Raw genomic sequence first — 18,229 nt, 5'->3', positions numbered from 1 at the left:
AAATCTTCCTCTTGTGATATGTTTGTGTTAAATAGCAAACAGAGTATTGTGGCAGTCCAGTGCTCAATTGCCATGGGACAAAATAACAGCCTCCAGCCTTGCTTTCTGAAACTGTTTGCTGAGGAGGAACAGAATAATGGACAAAGCACAGGACTCCTAATTCTCAGCGCATATACTGAGTCCGAAAGGACATTGTAGTAGATTATTATTATTGTATTTATATAGATGATATTGTATGGTGTCAATGGCAGATACCCTCAGCAGGATGGACAGGTGCCCCATGGACAGTTTCTCAGTCCTTGCTAGCTCTCCAGTATATCTTTGATCTTTAATGTAATAATCCTGTGAACCTTTGTATGGCGTCTTCTCAGGGCAAGTGGTAATAGGAAGAAACCCTAGCTTCCAGCCGTATGTACCTTATCATAATGGACCAGTGTCCACAAACAGCAGCAATGGGAGATAGCAACCATGTTCTGGGAAAAGCAAGTCAATTTTCAGTACAGTACTGTTCTATTCTCAAATGCCTCTTTCTGGCTCTCTGAAAGCCCTCTGAAGTCGTCCTTCACCTGAAAGAGATGGGGAGTGCAAACAGAGAATTCACAAATAACTGCTTCTGATGTTCTTGGGTTCTCCTTTCAAAGATTGGAGAGGGCATTGAGGACTGCAGGAAATGCCCATGTTGCCATGTTCTGGAGTCTGCCCTGGAAATATTTAGTAGAATCATAGAAGAGAGAGGCACCTGAAGAAACTCAAGATTTGAATCATAATTTGATTTGAATCATAATTGATCAGCAGTTTGATCTACAGCAGATTGCTTCTGATAACTCAAATAATTGAACTCAGGCACACACAGGGCAACTGAGAAGTCCTTACGGTCACATCACCAACCATTCTAGCCTTGCAGTTAGGTGTAAATATATTCCTGGCTGCAATTGAAGAGTAATGAAGAGGAAAACCATTTTGCAAGAGAGATTTTCTTATCAGTAGGTAGATCTTTACACTGAATTGCAAGCCCTTTGAATGTTTTCTTCTAAAAAATTCGCACAAGACCAGAATTTTTTTAGTGCTGAGTGTTGTGTTATTTATAGTAAGCAATTTTATACTTTGCCTTGACCCATTTTTCCAGTTTGAAGATTGTTTGCAAGCAAATTGAAGTTTTGTGGGCTTGTTCAGATTTGTGTATAACATTCTACACTGTGATTTCTTTTCAAGTCTATATTTTTAAATAAATGTACAAATGGGGGGGGGGGAAAGGGATCTTCACATGTGAGACAATCATAGTCTAGTGCAGGATTTCGAGGTTTGGAACTTTTCCATTTGGCAGGCTAAGCAGCGTGTTCAAATCAGAAACACTTCAGTGCTTTACAATTGCTGTGTGCCGTGTAGAGGACTAGAAGAGTTGATATCTTCTAAGCTGAAGAGCATATATAAATGTGAAGTACTCTGCTTTTTTGAATCACTCTGATGAGTGCATACAATCACCATCACCTCTGGATTCAAGTGCTTCTATCAAATTGGACAAGCTGCAATAATTTAAAATTGCTTCCTGGTGGAGAGGCAGTATATGGAGTATTTTAGGCTTTTGTGCCTCTCAAGTGCCATATTTTCAAAGTGGAAATTACAAGTGTGCCCAGTATGTTATCATTGCATCCAAACAAGCGAATGGATTAATTTTTAAATCCTCCTGAAAATACATATGCCCAGTTTTTTTTTGCCCGGAAAGAGCAGATGGAGAACCTAATGGCCTTGCAGGTGAAGGAAGAGACAAAGGTCCACTCAAACCTGGTTTTATACCACCTGCAGTTATTCCGCTTCTTTTCTTGGAAAGCCTTATTAATATCAATTACTTATATTGCTGATGGTGATCTATTAGCACTGCTTGAGTGCTGACCTTGAGAACACATACTGGCTTTCAGGATTAGCTCGAGAAAGGTGGATGAAAGAAATGTGTTAAAAGGAAAGAAATGCCTCCTTAGGGCCTTAATAGTAAATTATGAAATGAAAGCCTTTGGGATCCTTGAACACAACCCCTTTTTGTTTTTTAAAGGATTGAAGAGTTTTTGTCTGATGAAATTGAGAGAGTTCTGAGGACAGTTGTTTGAAAAAATTCAGAGAAAAAAAGAGAAGTTAAGGCCATGAGAGGGAGGGAGGAGTAAAAACAACCAACCAGGGAAGACTCTGGGGGAGTGATCAACAGCTGCAACCTTCTGTCCTACAGCAAAGGGAGGGAATGAGCAAATATTCCTATTTGATGCTCTTTCCCTCAAACAAGCTTCCATCTGATTAGGAAAAGGAAGTCACTGTTTACCTGAGGTGACTACATTCAGGCAGCCCTTGCACATGCACACATGACAGCACATGCAGAGTTTGATGTGCTGGCACAAATTACATAATGGTCATTGGGTGAAGAGGTCCTCGTACCTTATTGGTGTAAACAGCAACATGAAAAAGTGATTTGAAACAAAGCAGGTTTATTCTCATAGCACCCACCCACCCACCCACCCCGCTTTTCAGGAAACGGGGATAGTAGTTGAAGTACCACGCACTATTTTGAGGCCCTGGCATTTCCCCTTTCGCACATCTGCTTGAGTGTGGGTCCCAGAGTTCCTTTTCCAACAAGGAGTTGCCGGGAGAGGAAAGTATAACTATAGAAATGATTGAGACACTATTTGAGGCGATAAATATGTAAGAAAAGGTTTTCCATTTTACCATTCATGAGCAAAAAGTGAAAAATAAGTCCACTTTCCCCATTTCTTGCTCCTGTGATCTTAAATTGATGGTGGTAATGATGATGATGTCATCATCAGTGAGCATTGAGCTTTACCTAGTATAAGACAACAGGCTCCTCAGAGGAGCTTGCTGTCTAAAATTGAACATTGGCAAAACAAAAGTGGTAGATGGTTGACAAACTTTCAAAGCTGTCACTGCCTCTCTTCTCTTGTTTGCCTGGAAGGAGTTAGGGTCCTCAAAGAAAGTTCATTCTCAGATATATATTTAATGGAATTATGATACATGTTTATAATGGCCACTAGATGGTACTAGTGGGCTGCATCCCCCCCCCCCTTTTGCACCTATTTTTCTTTCCCCTTTTTCTGTTTTCCTATCTGTATATAGTAGGAACTGGAAACGAAGAGACTGGCTGCTCAGTTGATCTCCTCAAACGCCTCTCCTCTGATCCCCAGTGTATGTTACACTGTGTGATGTACCTCAGCTATTTCCTGCTGCTGAGCCTGAGGATCACTTCCAGACTATCACTCTCTTTAGATGAGATAATACCACATACAAATTCAGTTTTCACAGTTTTTTGGCAGCAGACCTTCCTTGAAATACTGAACTTTTTGCTGTAAGGAAAGTGACAGGAAACCACACTGGAAAGTGAGATAACACCTGCTTTGACACATCATCATCTAACCTCCCCATAAACCAATAAAAATAATGCTCATTAAATAGCCAGCAGTGTTCCTAGAAACAAATTGATGAATGCTTAATAAACAGGTTGTGTGGAGGGCACACACATAGAGTAAGCAACTGAAAAGGGTTGAGGTTTTGCCCACAATCCAGCTCATGCAGAAGTGATTCTATAGTCTGAGCAAATACTGATGGCCCACCAGTGATATCTCAGGAAATAGCTTGGTTATAAATTAATTTCCAAAACGTAGAATAGAGCCGTATGTTCTCCATATTTGATAGTGTTCACTGCTGTTCAATAGTTTTTTCTTTTGAAGGTCTGATTTGTGAAGTACTTCATATTTTAAAAGATTGTGATCAGGCATGTAAATAGCCACTTGCCATTTCGTGACACGGTAATTCAGTTTTACATCATTTTGCGACACAGTAATTCAGTTTTACTAGCAAACCGGAGGTTAAACTAACCCCTTTCCAGCCCTTGAAGGAGCGTGGGGAGCGTTTGCATGACACACCTACACATTGCAGCTGACACACTAACCTGTCATGACACACAGTTTGGAAAGCTCTGGCTTGTGTCAAAGACAGGGAGTTAGGCAGTGAATCTCGTGTAAACAAGAGAGAGTTCAATACTTTATTTCTTTTAGACTGTCACTGAGCCTGTAGATGATTAACAAACATGATTTTGTGGCAAACAAGCTAGTAAAAAAGATTTGTGGTGGACTATAACTTTTTAGGATTTGTTTGCTTGGCTGTGATCTGTGATTATGGATTATCCAAACTGTGAAAAATGTTCTCAACCTCCATTCATTGCTTCCCTGTTTCAAGATCATGTAATACTTCAGGATTTCACTTTCCCTAGAAAAGCTTCCCTTAGAAATGCCTCTTGGGAGCCTCATTTGGGCAACAGGCCTGACAAGCAGCGTGCAATTTAGGCTACTGTCTTGGTCCATGGGCACAGATATCGTCCTATCCCCAGCTTTTCATGTGTCTGCTAATATACATTAACATGGATGTGAAGGAAGCTCCTGCAGAGGTGAAATGTAGAAATGTCTGTTTACTTTTCTCTCTTTTTTAACCAAGTGGTGTCAATAGGCATTATGGAGGCTGTCAACTATTAGGTGTCAAACCATTATAGATTAAACATCAATTGATCTTTACCTTTCTAGCAACATTCCCCTCCCCTCTAATTCTTACCTGTTTTTAAAATTAGTTTCGTGTGAATGAGTTTGGTGCCCTAGAAGTAATCACCGATGAAACAGAGATGGAAAGTGTTAAGAAGGCTACAGCTACCACAACCTGGATGGTGCCAACTGCTCAAGAAGGTCAGAATCATGATAAATCATAATAAGACAAACTTCTGTCTTCAGAACAAAATGGTGGTATTCTTAAAGTTTTACTATGACGCTGTTCCTGACATTTTCTTTAATATTAGCTTCTGCTCTGGAATATTGAAAGATAGCTAATATTGTAACAAATTACATTCTGAAACCTGCAAACCACTTGGTAGAAATGATAGTTGTTACTATACTAGTTAGACTGCTGTTGAGGAAATGTTAGCACAGAGTTGTTTAAAAGCCTGAAGTAGCATGAACAAATGTGCCAATTTCATTCTTGGCAAGTCTTGGGTAAGTCATATCCTTCAGTGGCATCTTTTGCTTCGTGTGGTTTACAAATATGCCTGTTAGTTTTCACCATTTACAGCCTGAAACATTTGCTGTGCTTTCTATTGTATAGCCTTCTCAGAAAATACAGAAGTACCACAAAAATTGAAGGAAGCTAGCAAGGTTGACGGGCCTCATTTCTGTGAACGTTGTTTTCATTCTGGAACCACAGTGGACTTTGTAGCTGGAGAAAGATCTTGCAGCCAAAAATGTGCACATCAGATTAAAAACAAGTAAGAGTTGGCATGTGTGAATAATGTGATAACTAGTGGAAAGAGTGCTGCAGTTTAAAAGAACTTGCTTTATTGCGGATGACTGCTTATTGTATGCTTGCATTAATTGTGGTGTTTATAAATACTTTTTTTGCACTTGCAATTCCTCTTTTTTTATAAAAAAAACAACTTTAAGAGATAGACAAACTTGGCTTTAGAAAATGTATTCTTCAAAATCACAATTAATATAGCTCCTGTTATTTTGTTTTCATTCTAGAGAGCAAAGGGAGGACAACGATGTATCGGAAGTCAATGATGAGGACTGTTCCAAGGGCACTCAAAAAAGAAAAACCAAATCGCCCTCAAAAGGAGAATGTATGGAAGACAATGTCAAGAAGTATGAGGCAATGGTTAGTATGGTCCAGTTGACAAGTTTCTAGGTTAAACTGATCTGTGGTTGTAAATATAGTTTTGGCAATTTACAGTCATTCAAAAACTTTATGCATTTAAATGACTGTTCTTTTAAGGTTGGAGTGTTTGAAATGTTTAGCAAATGTAAATGGAATGCTTTTTTCTATTTAAATAGTCATTTAAATATGTGAGTGTCCTGGTGAGATTATGGCGGCTGTGCCTGATCCAACCTTATATTTTGGTGTCCTAAGGTTGGTCAAGTGTTGCCTGGGAGTTTTGAAAAGAAAGGCAAGTTTCCTTCCATAGATTCTAGGCATTTATTTGAGCTGCTGCACACTCCCAGAGCTTTTAGGAATGCTCAAAAGACTTTTACGGACACTGGTGTCTGACTGTTATCCTGTGGGGGATAACTAACCTTTCTGGTATAGCAGGTTGGTATTCAATATTAGCTCCACCAAGGTCAATAATTATGTTACCTTGTTTTATCATTGTTGTTTTTATGTTTAAAATAACAAAAAATGTATATTGAGTTATCATGCTGTTCCATGCTTCTTTATTATAGTGATTCCAGGCAGTGGGATGAAAGCATTGCTAGTCGCTATATCACCACTATATCATCAATTATTTCTAAGGTTGAGCAGAATGAATACAAATAGACAGGTTCTCTCCACTGGCACTCTGAGACAGAAATTCAACTTAAAAAAAGAAAAGAAAAAGTGGGCCAGTTATGGATGGTGGAGACAGTTCTTTTTGCTGCACAAAATGGATGTGTCTTTCCTGGGTACGTCAGACAAAGACTGTATTCCATGCATGGGCCTCCCCAGCACACATTTCAGGACCTTATTAAAACCTTATTGTTCCATTTATTTCATAAGCTTCTAATATAACACACATATTAGGAAGTCAGACCCATTGACCTGAATAGACTTGCTTCCAAATAAATGTTCACAGGATTGCCATGTAATATCTTGGAGAACACATGACAAAACAGCAGTGAGCAACCTGAAAAAAATATTTTGAAAATCAGTGTCCTTCAAAGCTACTTCAGTGAAGTATACTTTAATTTTGCAATTTAGGAGGAGAAACCTGAAGGGAGGATACTAAGAGTCTCTCAGAGAGCCACACGGAAAAGGAAAAGAGAGATGGCAGTTCTAAAACAGAGTAAGTTGATATGCGAGTCCATATCAGTATAAGGTTTTCATCAGTTTCTGCCATCTAAAGGGCCTCTTCTGTGTTACGTTAGCAAACCCATGTTGGACACTGAGTGTGCACTCATAATGGAACCATAGGCAATTCCTGCTCACTGTCAATTTGTCCTTGTATGATATGCATGTTTGTAAACTATGTATTTCAGTGTGCATGTAAACCTCTTAGATGCACACCTAAAAATTTGGGATGATGTGTCACGTGTTGGAAAAGACTGCCCTTTACTATAACAATAATGCTGGTGTATTTCTAGTTTCTCTGTAAAAAGCTGGGTTGGTCCATTTTCAGTCACTAGTCTAAATCTTAATTCATTTGTGACATTGTATGCAACAAATACTGTGCATTTTGTAAAGTAAGAGATTGAAGAGTACCATCCTTCCAAGTTACTTCCATTTTATTACTTGGCTGAGTAACTTCCTGCTCTGGCTTTGTTATACTGTTCCATGGGGGAGCTTTAAAGTGGAACTATAAATGAGATTAAGATAATTGAATTGCTTGAATACTGGCAAGGATTTCTGTGTCTCACATATGTGAAATTGTTCAAATAGTTCTTTAGAACACGCATTTTAAAACCAGAAGTGAGGCCCTGCTTGGTGTCTCCTGGGAGTAATTTCATATCTAAACCACATGCTGAAAGTTAAGATAGATTTATAGAAACCAGTAATAAATAAATCCTAGGAGATGCCTAAAGCAGTATAAATCAATTGCCACAGAGTCAGATTGTTAGCAAAGTGGATACATGTATTTGAGGAAAACAACAGGATTAGGAAGTACCGGTTAACTCCATAGCTTTCTACAGTGTGATCTGCAATTTATGCTTTGGCAATAGCCATCCATCTTTGCTAGCTGCTGATCAGCGGTGTGAAAAATGTAGCTTTGGTCTTCTCCTTAATGGAGTAGCACTGAAATTAACCATAAATCTGAATCATATCGAATTATACTGTAAGATAACTGTAATTCATACCTTTACAACCATAATGATAGTATAATACAACTGCTTATGCAGATAATTTGGTACAAAGCTGTGACTGTGCTTACATTAAGATTTTAATTTCTAATTCCAGCTTTGATGTCAAAGGCAAAGAAAACATGGAGTTGGTCTTCGTATTTGGAAGAAGAAAAGGCTATAGCAGCACCACCTAAGATTTTTAAAGAGGTATGCTGAAACCTTAAAACACTGCTTCTTTGAGGCAGACGGGGCCTGTGTGTCGGGTAAAAAATAGGTGTCATGTACAAATATAGAAGAAGTTTGAAATGGCTGGCATGACCATTTTAGCTTGCTTGCTTGCTTATGAAACTTTAAAACAGTTCACATATAATATGACTGCATACTGGCTCCCACACCTTTTAACTTTTATATAAATTATATGGTGCCACAGCTAGCACAGGTGGAATCCCCCGCCCTATCAATTTGTAACAGGAAGATATCTAGCCCGCTGTACGCCAAAGATGTGGTGCTCCTATCACTCTCCCGATTAGGTCTTAACAGTTTGCTTACAGCTTTCAGCAGGTATTACAAGCGGGAAGAGCTTGTCGTGAAGTACTCCAAGACCAAAATTATGGTCTTTGGGAAGCGTAGTCCCAGATTCAAATGGAAAATGGATCAGCAGAATTTGGAGCAAATACGCTGCTTCAGATATCTGGGTATTCTTTTCACTGAGACACTATCATGGAAGGGGCACATTGAGGCTACGAAACAAAGCACAGAAAGCTTGTGGGGCGTTAATGAAATTCTGTTTTACCTCGGGTGGTCAGCTTTTGGAACCTGCGTTGAAAATCTTTGCCAGTAAAGTGGTCTCCCAGATGTTTCATGGAGTAGCAATATGGGGCAAGGACCCAAATGCCAACAAAGCCTTAGAAACAGTGCAGAACAAATTCCTCAGGAAAGTGCTCTTGCTCCCCAACGGGACTCCAGCTGCTCTTCTCTGCGTTGAAGCTGACGTGACAACAATACAGGCTAGAATTGATTACCTGTGCTTAAATTATATGAAAAGACTTCAATTTCTTTCGGAGGAGATACTCCCCGCTATGTCACACACAGAACAGAAACAGACTAAATGTTGGAAGGACAGTATCCAGCACCTCTTGTCCCAATATCAATTACAAGATTTTCAGGTGACTATGGAGATGAACAAGTGGCACTTAAGAGGTTGTCTCTTTAGGTCCGATGCAGAAAGGGATTGAACCATGATGGCTTCTACCAAGAGTTTGCCATGGTTCCCACTTATTAAAACAGAGCATACCCGGGCCAGTTACCTGTCAAATATTCCACTTGCCATGCTTAGAATCGCTTTCACAGAATTAGGATTCCAATTGATGCCCTTGGCGGTGTTGGATGGACGCTACGGCAAAGTACATTATGAAGAGAGACTTCGTCTGTGTGGGCAATCCTGTGTGGAGGACCTGTGCCACTATTTATTGCAGTGTCCGTTATATATAGACCCAAGAGACAGATTCATAAAACCCCTGTTTCTGAATGGAACTCACTTGAATAGGGTGGAAAGGGTGAAATGGCTGCTGAATGATACTGATGACTTTGTAGCTTATAAAGTAGCACTGCGTTGGCAGCTAAGAAGATCAGGAGGAAAGAACTAGATAAAATAGCGGTCAACTGCAAAGGGTATTCAGATATTTAATTTGGCACATTTTACTAGAGAGTCTTCTATTTTATGCAACAAACAATCTTTGTAGTTGTGACCATAGTTTATATTGTATGTGTGGTGCCTGATGATTTTTATGGTTATTGCTGTTTTTCCTTTTGCTATTTTTCTGAACGATGCCATGGCCTATGGCTTGCACAATAAAAGTTGTTGTTGATGATGATATGATGTTTTACATGGTAAATATTCAATTGGTAATTGCATTAGTGTGTGTTTAATTTGTCTTGTAATGAGCTGAGATTAGGTCTTCTCAAAAATATTCTCTCATGGATGGTTAAGAACTACTTTGCATGAGAGAGATACCGTAACTTTTTCAGTGGTTACACTGAAACTCTGGAATGCCCTTGCAACTGAGGTGCATTTGGCCTTTTATTGTGTTCTTTTAGATATTGCTGAAAACCAGTTTGTTTCAGTAAGCTTGTAATGGTTGGTTGACTGATTGTATTGCTGACTCGGTTTCTAAACAGCTTTATTATATATATATGGAGGAGAGTCCTCCACATTTCGAGGGAGTCTGTTCCATTGTCAAGCAGCTCTTACTATCAGAAAGTTCTTTCTGATGTTAAGTTGGAATCTCCTTTCTTATAACTTGAATCCATTGGTTTGGGTCCTGCCCTCCAGTTCAGGAGGAAAACAAGCTTTCTCCTTGGCTATCATATCTTCTCTCACTCACCTCTTATCCAGGCTAAAGATACCCAAATTCCTCAACTGTTCCTCTTAAGGAGTGCTTTCTAGACCCTTGATCATCTTTGTTGCCTTCCTCTGCACACGTTCAAGCTTGTCAATATCCTTCTTAAACTGTGGCACCCAGAACTGGACACAGTACTCCCAAGTGTGGTCTGACTAAGGCAGAATAGAGCGGTACTGTTACTTCTCTTGATGTGCACAGTATACTTCTGTTGATGCAGCCTAGAATATTTGTCACCTTTGTTACTTGTCGGGTACTTTGTTACATCAGTAAAGGGTAAAGGGACCCCTGACCATTAGGTCCAGTCGTGACCAACTCTGGGGTTGTGGCGCTCATCTTGCTTTCTTGGTACAGCTTCTGGGTCATGTGGCCAGCATGACTAAGCCGCTTCTGGTGAACCAAAGCAGCGCACGGAAACGCCGTTTACCTTCCTGCCAGAGCGGTACCTGTTTATCTACCTATACTTTGACATGCTTTCAAACTGTTACATCTGTAGGGAAGCTTTAACTGCAGTTCCATTTTTATTATTGCAGTGGTTTCTAATTCTGGTTAGTTGATTATCTCTAACAACAGCTAATATTGAAGCTGAGATAGCACTTGGCAGAAATTAAAACTGAAAGAGGAACAGTGGAGGGATTTTGGATTCTAGAGATGGGCAGGAAGACTGGGGGAATTCAGTGCATCATCTAGCGGCCTTCACACAACTTCTTAATGGAGGATAATAATATTTCTGCATCAGCCCAAAGGTTTTGCAGCATTTCAGTCCATTTTTATTGCAGCAAACAACGAGAATGAGGCAGGATGCACATGGAAAAGTTATGTCAGATGTCATTAATTCTTGTACTTTTCCCAGAGATAAGCAGGAACCAGTGGGAATCTAAAATCCTGTTTTTGATATCATCCTTGGAAAAGTTACATAGATAATCTATTCAACTTCATTTTGTTTAGTTCATGGGAACATTATCACTGCTTTGCACTTTAGTTATCTGTTTAGAAGTTTAAGGAGTCCAGAGGTAGAAGTTTGGTACAGGTTTCTCACACTGCCACCAGACTTCCTCCATATTTTCATTGGGCACAGCTCACTGTGGAAATAACTTAAATCAATCAACCACTTCTGTCTGACCCAGAGTTCCCTATATCAGTTGTACAGACAGGAAGGGAAACAACAAGATGGGTACAAGAGTGAGTGGTTTTTGTAGATGTTGCGTTCCCTTAATATCTGAACCCATGTGATTGCAAAAGAACTCCTATCAGCAACATACCCGGCAGTTTTTAATATGGACTTGGAATGTGAGAGAGAAACTACTACAGGGAACATCCATGGCAGACTGAGACCCATATTTATAATACAGTTTTTTATATTTATCAAAATTATAAAGCATTTTTTAACTTCTATGTAGGTTTGTTTTAAATAAGTACTAGTTTGATCTGTTCATTGGAAGGACTGAGAGCCACACCCCCTTAAAATCATTGGCTATCTTTTAGAAATGTTCATGCTAAACTTAGAAAATTTGATATTTTTTTCTTCCAGTATCAATCCTTCCCATACAACAAAAATGGATTCAAAGTTGGAATGAAACTAGAAGGAGTGGACCCTGAGCACCAGTCAATGTACTGTGTGCTTACAGTAGCTGAGGTGAGTACCAGAAGTGACAAGCAGTTATTAATAGCTTTAAAATGGGATTAGAAATAACACCATAAAAGCTGGTGGCCATCACCTCACCTTTTGGTACCAAATTCCATAGTTTTAATTATGTGTTGTGTGAAAAAGTACTTCCTTTTATCTGTGCTGAATCTCCCATCAGTCAACTTCACTGCATTCTAGTATCAAGAGAGGTAGAAAATAGAAGTTAGTGTTTAGAAGGTAGTGTTGAAAAGAAATACCAGCATTCTCATTTATATACCATGTGTATGCCCAATATACCCTGATGCACATGTGGACTAGTGTGCATATACTACCTTACTATCTGTCTTCTGATTGCTTCCCTTTTCAGGATAATAAGTAAAGTTATCTCATAAAAAGCTACAACATTTTGTTTGAGAACACTTTGATTCTGACTGCACGTATACCAATTTTCTAATACTGACTTTTTGGTTTAAATGTAAACACATTTTTCCTTTGCTGTATTCTTTCTTCCTACTATGGATTTAGACTTGTGGTTACAGAATTAGACTTCACTTTGATGAATACCCAGAGTGTTACGATTTTTGGCGGAATGCTGATTCTTCTGATATTCACCCAGTTGGTTGGTGCGAGAAAACAGGACACAAACTTCATCCACCGAAAGGTATTAGATTACCAACAAAAAAAATCTGTGTCATATTAGACAATTGCTGAGGTGTGCTTCTCACACTGGGTACTAAAACGCCTGTGTATGGTGGCTCTCTGTCTATTGAGTGACATTGTATTCAGGATCACTACTGGTTACCCATGGAGTTACGAAGGCAGGTAAGCAGCCCCACCCCACCCTGCTTCTAGGATTGCTACTGTCCAATTGCTGTTCTCTTTGAGGGATAAATCTGGACAAGGAGATCTAATAGTATTTCTTATACCGCCTGTAGGTCTGAATGAGTAGATGTCGTTCAGATGGGTAAATTTATCATTTCCGTTGGATGCCTTTGAGCTGATTTCTGAACTTCATAGCTATCTATTCATGAGAACCTGTTAGGAACAATAAGCTCTGTTTTGTAAAGCAATAGGATTTATGGAGCATTATGCTGCAGTTCAAGCTAAAGTCCAAATGCACTTGGGACTAAGCTTCATCGAACAGAGTGGGACGTAAGAGTAAGCATCTAAAGGAATTTTTAAGACACACAGAAAAAACAGTGGCAAAAATGATGGTGGAAAAACAAAGTGTATCAGGCCACCCAAGTTAGAGCCCAAATTCCTACAATCAGGAATTTGCTTCTGAAAGAATAATAATTTGTAAATCAGACTGGGTTTTTTTATATAGAGACTTATTTAAGAGTGCAATCCTCCAGTTAAGCATATATGCAGTTTTGTTATAGGTCTAACAGAGTTGCTTTATAATGCATCAAAATAGGTGTCCACTCAGTTGATTTAATCCCAGGTTCAATGGGGTTTAACCCCGGCTAAGTGGGTATCAACAGTCTTAGACACAGTGGGTTGACCATATATAATGCTAAAACATGCTTTGGCATTACGGTATATTAATGAAACTTGTACGTAATGCGGCCTAACTGCACACTCTTGTTTTAATCTGTTACTTGCACTTTTCAAGGACATCACAGGATACCATTGAAATGAAACTATAAGTAAGGTTCCTCTGGACCAGAACTGCAAACCATACTGAACAAATAACCTCAGGGTTCCAACTTCCTTTTGTTCTTTGAGAAGATGATAAATCCCAGACATGTATCTTGTTCACTTATAAGAGCTGAACAGAATTCATAAGCGTGCATTGTCTGTAAATAGTATCTAGGTACTTCATCTCTTTACTAGAAAATGGATGACTGTGGCTTAGCTTTAATTTTTTTGTCTCAGTAGAGCTTTCAGTAGAAGCTTTTGCATTCCCAACTACAGGAAGAATTTTAAAGTTACATTTTGCCAAATTAGGCTGGAGGCTCATAAGGCCCTCCAGCTAACTGAGGAAAGAGAGCCCTTGGCATCTTCTGAGTCACACTCTAGGGCGGTGGGCACTCTAAAGGCTCTCACCACGTGTTTCGCCACCCCTCCCAGGGTCACTTTTTCACAATAGACCTGTACTTCGTGGAAAGCAGAGTGGAACAAATTGGACAAGACTAAATTAGTGATTAAGATTGCAAAGCACATTATACCTTCGCAGGTGGCATGATGCAGCGATTGCATTTTCTGGTTGTAGATCCACCTGTAAATGATCGCAGAAGGGTGGCAGAATGATGGCAGAAGGGTGGAAAGGGCCCTTCATAGGAGCTTTGAAGCAGATGCAGTGGCATTCAAGTCAGCCACCACAGCTTCCCTTTTTTCCTCTGGCTTTATTTATGTATGTGAGTGGAGGAGCTGAATGCCAGGGATGATATCCCCCAGGCAATTAAGGATGGATTTAAGAAAATATACTACTACTACTCTGCCCTGGCAGCTGGCACCTCCTTTGATGTTTTTCAGTTTAGGGCCTCATATGGCTTCCACCACCATTGTGCATAGAAATGTGGGGTTGCAGCAGTGAGTTGTTAGTTCCAGTTTGCAGGCACACCGTGTCATCCTTGCCTCTCTCAAGAACCAAGGTGTTTGTCAAGGCACTTGAGGCTCATCTTACAGAGTTGCGGGACAAAACCAAGCAGCCCCACATTTTTCATCCTTCAGGGTAGTTTTCCCTCCCCAAGAGGTTACCAGCCCTACAGACTTAAATGGGGGATATTCTTCTGTGTCAGATTTTGCCACTGCTTGGTTCCAGAGGGCAGAAAGAAATCCTCAGTCTAACTACACCCGTTGTCAGGAGCTGTCTCCAGTGGAGGCCTAGCTCCTTCTTTTCCTTACCATTGGAATTACGTCAGCTCAGACAGGTGGGTGATTGAGATGGTGTTGAAGGGCTGTGCCCTGGAGTTTGAGCAATTGTCATGTGAATACTTCATTCGAACCCCTTGTTCTCAGCAGCCATCGAAATATTGCCCCCACCTTGACCCTACTGTTTCTTTTATTGTTTCCTCTTTGAATAGCTCTGGTTCCAGTTTTTTAGTTTTGCTTATTTGGGGATGAGAAGTCGTTTTCTGCTCTGCCAGTTGATCTGGAGGGTGGGATAATTCCTCCCTCTAGAAGGGGAGGATAGAGTCTGCCTATCAAGTCCGGTAGGAGGCATCATCCTCAATACAGAATGCCCTCCAACCAGGTCAGCAAATTACAAGAAACAGTCTCTGTTTTCCACTTAATTCTGGGATTGAATGATTTGGCAGAGTGAAACTGAGGTACTGTGCTAACAGGTGTGACTGCAGTTGACACAAGTGCACCATACGTTTAATAGATATGGCATTTTATATTCTTCCTTTTCATGGGTTTCTTTAGGATATAAAGAAGATGAATTTAATTGGCCCTCATATCTGAAGAAATGTAAGGCTCAAGCTGCTCCTAAATCCTTGTTTGAAAACCAAAATGCAGTGAGTTTTCTCTGATTATCCCTGCTTCTTTGCTGATAGTTGCTTTTTATATTATGATTACATTGTTTTTCTGTTAGTATTATGACTCAAACCCTTAGTCTAAAACAAGGGAAAAGGCCCAAGTAAATACAGATACGCATCAATCCCTGCCTGTTTTCCATGGTGAAATTCAAACTATTTCCTTATGTTGAGGGAGATAGTTCATCTTATATCCAAGACAATCTTATGTGAAGCTGTTGATGCACAGCAACACAGTCCACAGATTGCACTCAAAACAATTAGATAGGTCCTGGGTGGATACAGATTACTATTTTCCCACAGGTTTGTATCAAATGTGTATGCAAGACTTGGCGAGGTGAAATAGACAACTGGCTTACAAAGTATGCAGAGATCAGGAGCAACTACTGTAAACAGTGGCTTGTATCCATCACCTGCTCAGGCAGCACAAAACCACAAATGGCCAGTAAATCTCTTTTGTTGTCATTCTAAAATGGACAGGGCGTAATAGTTAAGAATTTTTTAAAAAGATTAAAATATGATAAAGCATGATGCTGAAAATTGTTTTATTCTACCACTTTCATGTGAATTACTGGCTCATCCATACTGCTGGGACTCCTTTCTTTTTAGTAGCAAGATTGTGGATTGATTGTGGATAGTCAAGAGACTTTGGGATGCATGGTTTATTATTATTAACCTGCATTTCTTTATTTCTTTTATATAGTGCTTTAGGTACTTAAATAGACCAGTTATCTATTCACTGTTAATTTTAAACTTTTCCTTGATTAGACGGTGATTCCATCAGGGTTTCGAGTGGGGATGAAGCTTGAAGCAGTAGACAAAAAGAACCCTGCATTCATATGTGTTGCTACAGTAACTGACATTGTGGACAGTCGTTTTCTGGTTCATTTTGACAACTGGGATGAGAGTTATGACTACTGGTATGCCTTTTTAAATAGCTTGTTTGTTGGAATGATAAGCATCCCCAAAATTCTACCTTGTTAATTTGTTGTTTTCACTCCCCCCCCATGGTTGCTATGAACACTAGTGCCTATATTTCATTAAGATGTCCCTAGATTTTTGACAATACAGTGATACCTCGGTTTACAAACTTAATCCGTTCCCGAAGTCCGTTCTTAAACCAAAGCCATTCTTAAACCGAGGTGTTCTTTCCCTAATGAGGCCTCCTGCCACCGGTGCCCTTCCACCATTTAGCTTCCGTTCGTAGACCAAGGTAAAGTTCGCTAACCGGAGCGTTTGTATACCAAATAGTTCGTAAACAGGGCTGTTCTTAAACCAAGGTACCACTGTAGTTGAAAGATGCAAAGTATTATATGGTCTGATTAGTGTGTGCATCCCCCCCCTTATAAAAGTTTGCAAGAGCTGTTAACGTTTGAATTTCTTAGTTCTTTGCTGTGGGTGGGGAACTGGATATGACCGCTGAGCCAGATCTTTATATCTCCTAGCCCCCAGTGGGCCATTAACATCATGCGAAGTGGTGCTTTGAAGCCTCAACAATCAGCTGTTTGTCAGGACTTCAAAATGCTGCACAGAACTCTCTTTGCTAGGGCCCAAATGGAAAAGCCATTCGAGAAGTTCTCTGCCAGGCGAAAGGTCACAGGTTCTCAAACCTTCCCTCCTTCCTAATCTTTCCAGCAACATTGCACTTGCATGTGATGGCACGGCTGCTCATGAGGAGAAGGAAAGATGCTAATATAGACAAGGCCAGCTGTGAAATATTACACAGAGAGCATTCCTTCTAGCATAGTGACAACACCAACAATATGGATGACAGTTGCACATTAAGTGGCAAAAAGCTGTCTGCCAGAAAAATAGTTTGCTCTCACATACACCACTGATCAGTGAAATTAGCTGAGCTGGTTACTTAGGAAGAGCATCCTCTCAGGAACTAAGGATTTTAGCATAGTGTCAGCCAGAATTTTGGAACAATGTTCCTATTGAATTCAGAGAGACACCCACAATTTTGATGCTGAAAACATTCCACCAAGCATTTTTAGAGTTTTAATTTCATTCAGCGTTGGTCATTTGTCCTTTATTTTATTACCTAATTATCTAATTTTATGATGTTTTAATGATGTTATTGTACACTGTCACAATACTCTTTTTTATTAGTTGGCAGTGTATAAACATTCATATAAATAAATTAAATTTCCTCAAGATCTTATCAAAAGATCATCAAAAGAAATTGGATCTGCAAACCAATAAGCAGGTCAATGGTAGTTCCATTATACTTCGTCTGCAGAACTGTCTTTATGCTTTTATAAAGCTTTGGCTTAAAGGATACCACGTTGTAATGTAAAAAGCATAGGGAATGCTGTTGGTCCATCAGAAAAATGTCAAAATGCACAGTTGAACAATAACTTTACTAGAGGCAAAGACTCAGAAATCGTGAGCAAGAAATGTATCAAGCAAATAGAAAGAGAACCTACCCAGCTGACGCTGACACAAAACCCCACACATACACTATAGAAAAGAATATAAATTCCCCTCCACTCTTTTTCCCTGACCTTATACTATACTCAACACAAACATCTCATAACAAATGTAACTGATCTGTAGAAAAGACGTAACAACATGAATGAAGAGACAATGCATGTACTTTTGTAAACCAAGAAAATCTTTAATAAAAATTATTTTTTTAAAAAAAGAAATAGCAAACAAGCATTTGAGTTCTCCATAAATCTTCCTTAGATTGGTTTTCAAATTGAGGCGATATTGTTTCTCTCATTGGCTGTGTTTGCACATGACACTAAGCCAAACCTTGGCTTCATGCAAATGTGCAGACTGCCAGGGAAAGTAATTTCAGCTGCTTTGCTCGTCTCCAAGCCTTTCAGCACAGTCACTAAGCCAAGGAGCAAAGTGGCTGTGAACACT

The 18,229-nt window shown here is 39.6% G+C and overlaps 1 protein-coding gene across 12 annotated transcripts in view; it reads left to right on the top strand.

Annotated features, from left to right (window-relative positions):
- Nucleotides 1-18,229, top strand: part of L3MBTL3 (L3MBTL histone methyl-lysine binding protein 3) — a 56,643-nt gene that overhangs the window by 13,107 nt on the left and 25,307 nt on the right. For all 12 annotated transcript variants that reach the window (XM_082216092.1, XM_082216090.1, XM_082216094.1 and 9 more), the window contains 9 exons: nucleotides 4,619-4,730; nucleotides 5,143-5,302; nucleotides 5,559-5,691; nucleotides 6,769-6,853; nucleotides 7,963-8,054; nucleotides 11,778-11,882; nucleotides 12,399-12,534; nucleotides 15,246-15,337; nucleotides 16,124-16,275. In XM_082216092.1, the coding sequence (XP_082072218.1) occupies nucleotides 4,619-4,730; nucleotides 5,143-5,302; nucleotides 5,559-5,691; nucleotides 6,769-6,853; nucleotides 7,963-8,054; nucleotides 11,778-11,882; nucleotides 12,399-12,534; nucleotides 15,246-15,337; nucleotides 16,124-16,275 (1,067 nt within the window). The remainder of the gene's footprint in view (nucleotides 1-4,618; nucleotides 4,731-5,142; nucleotides 5,303-5,558; nucleotides 5,692-6,768; nucleotides 6,854-7,962; nucleotides 8,055-11,777; nucleotides 11,883-12,398; nucleotides 12,535-15,245; nucleotides 15,338-16,123; nucleotides 16,276-18,229) is intronic.

Source organism: Podarcis vaucheri (genome assembly GCF_965113315.1).
Source record: "Podarcis vaucheri genome assembly, chromosome: 3".
Classification (NCBI taxonomy): Eukaryota; Metazoa; Chordata; class Lepidosauria; order Squamata; family Lacertidae; genus Podarcis; species Podarcis vaucheri.
The sequence above is the reverse complement of the archived record's forward strand: the minus strand, read 5'-3'. Positions and strand labels throughout refer to the sequence as shown.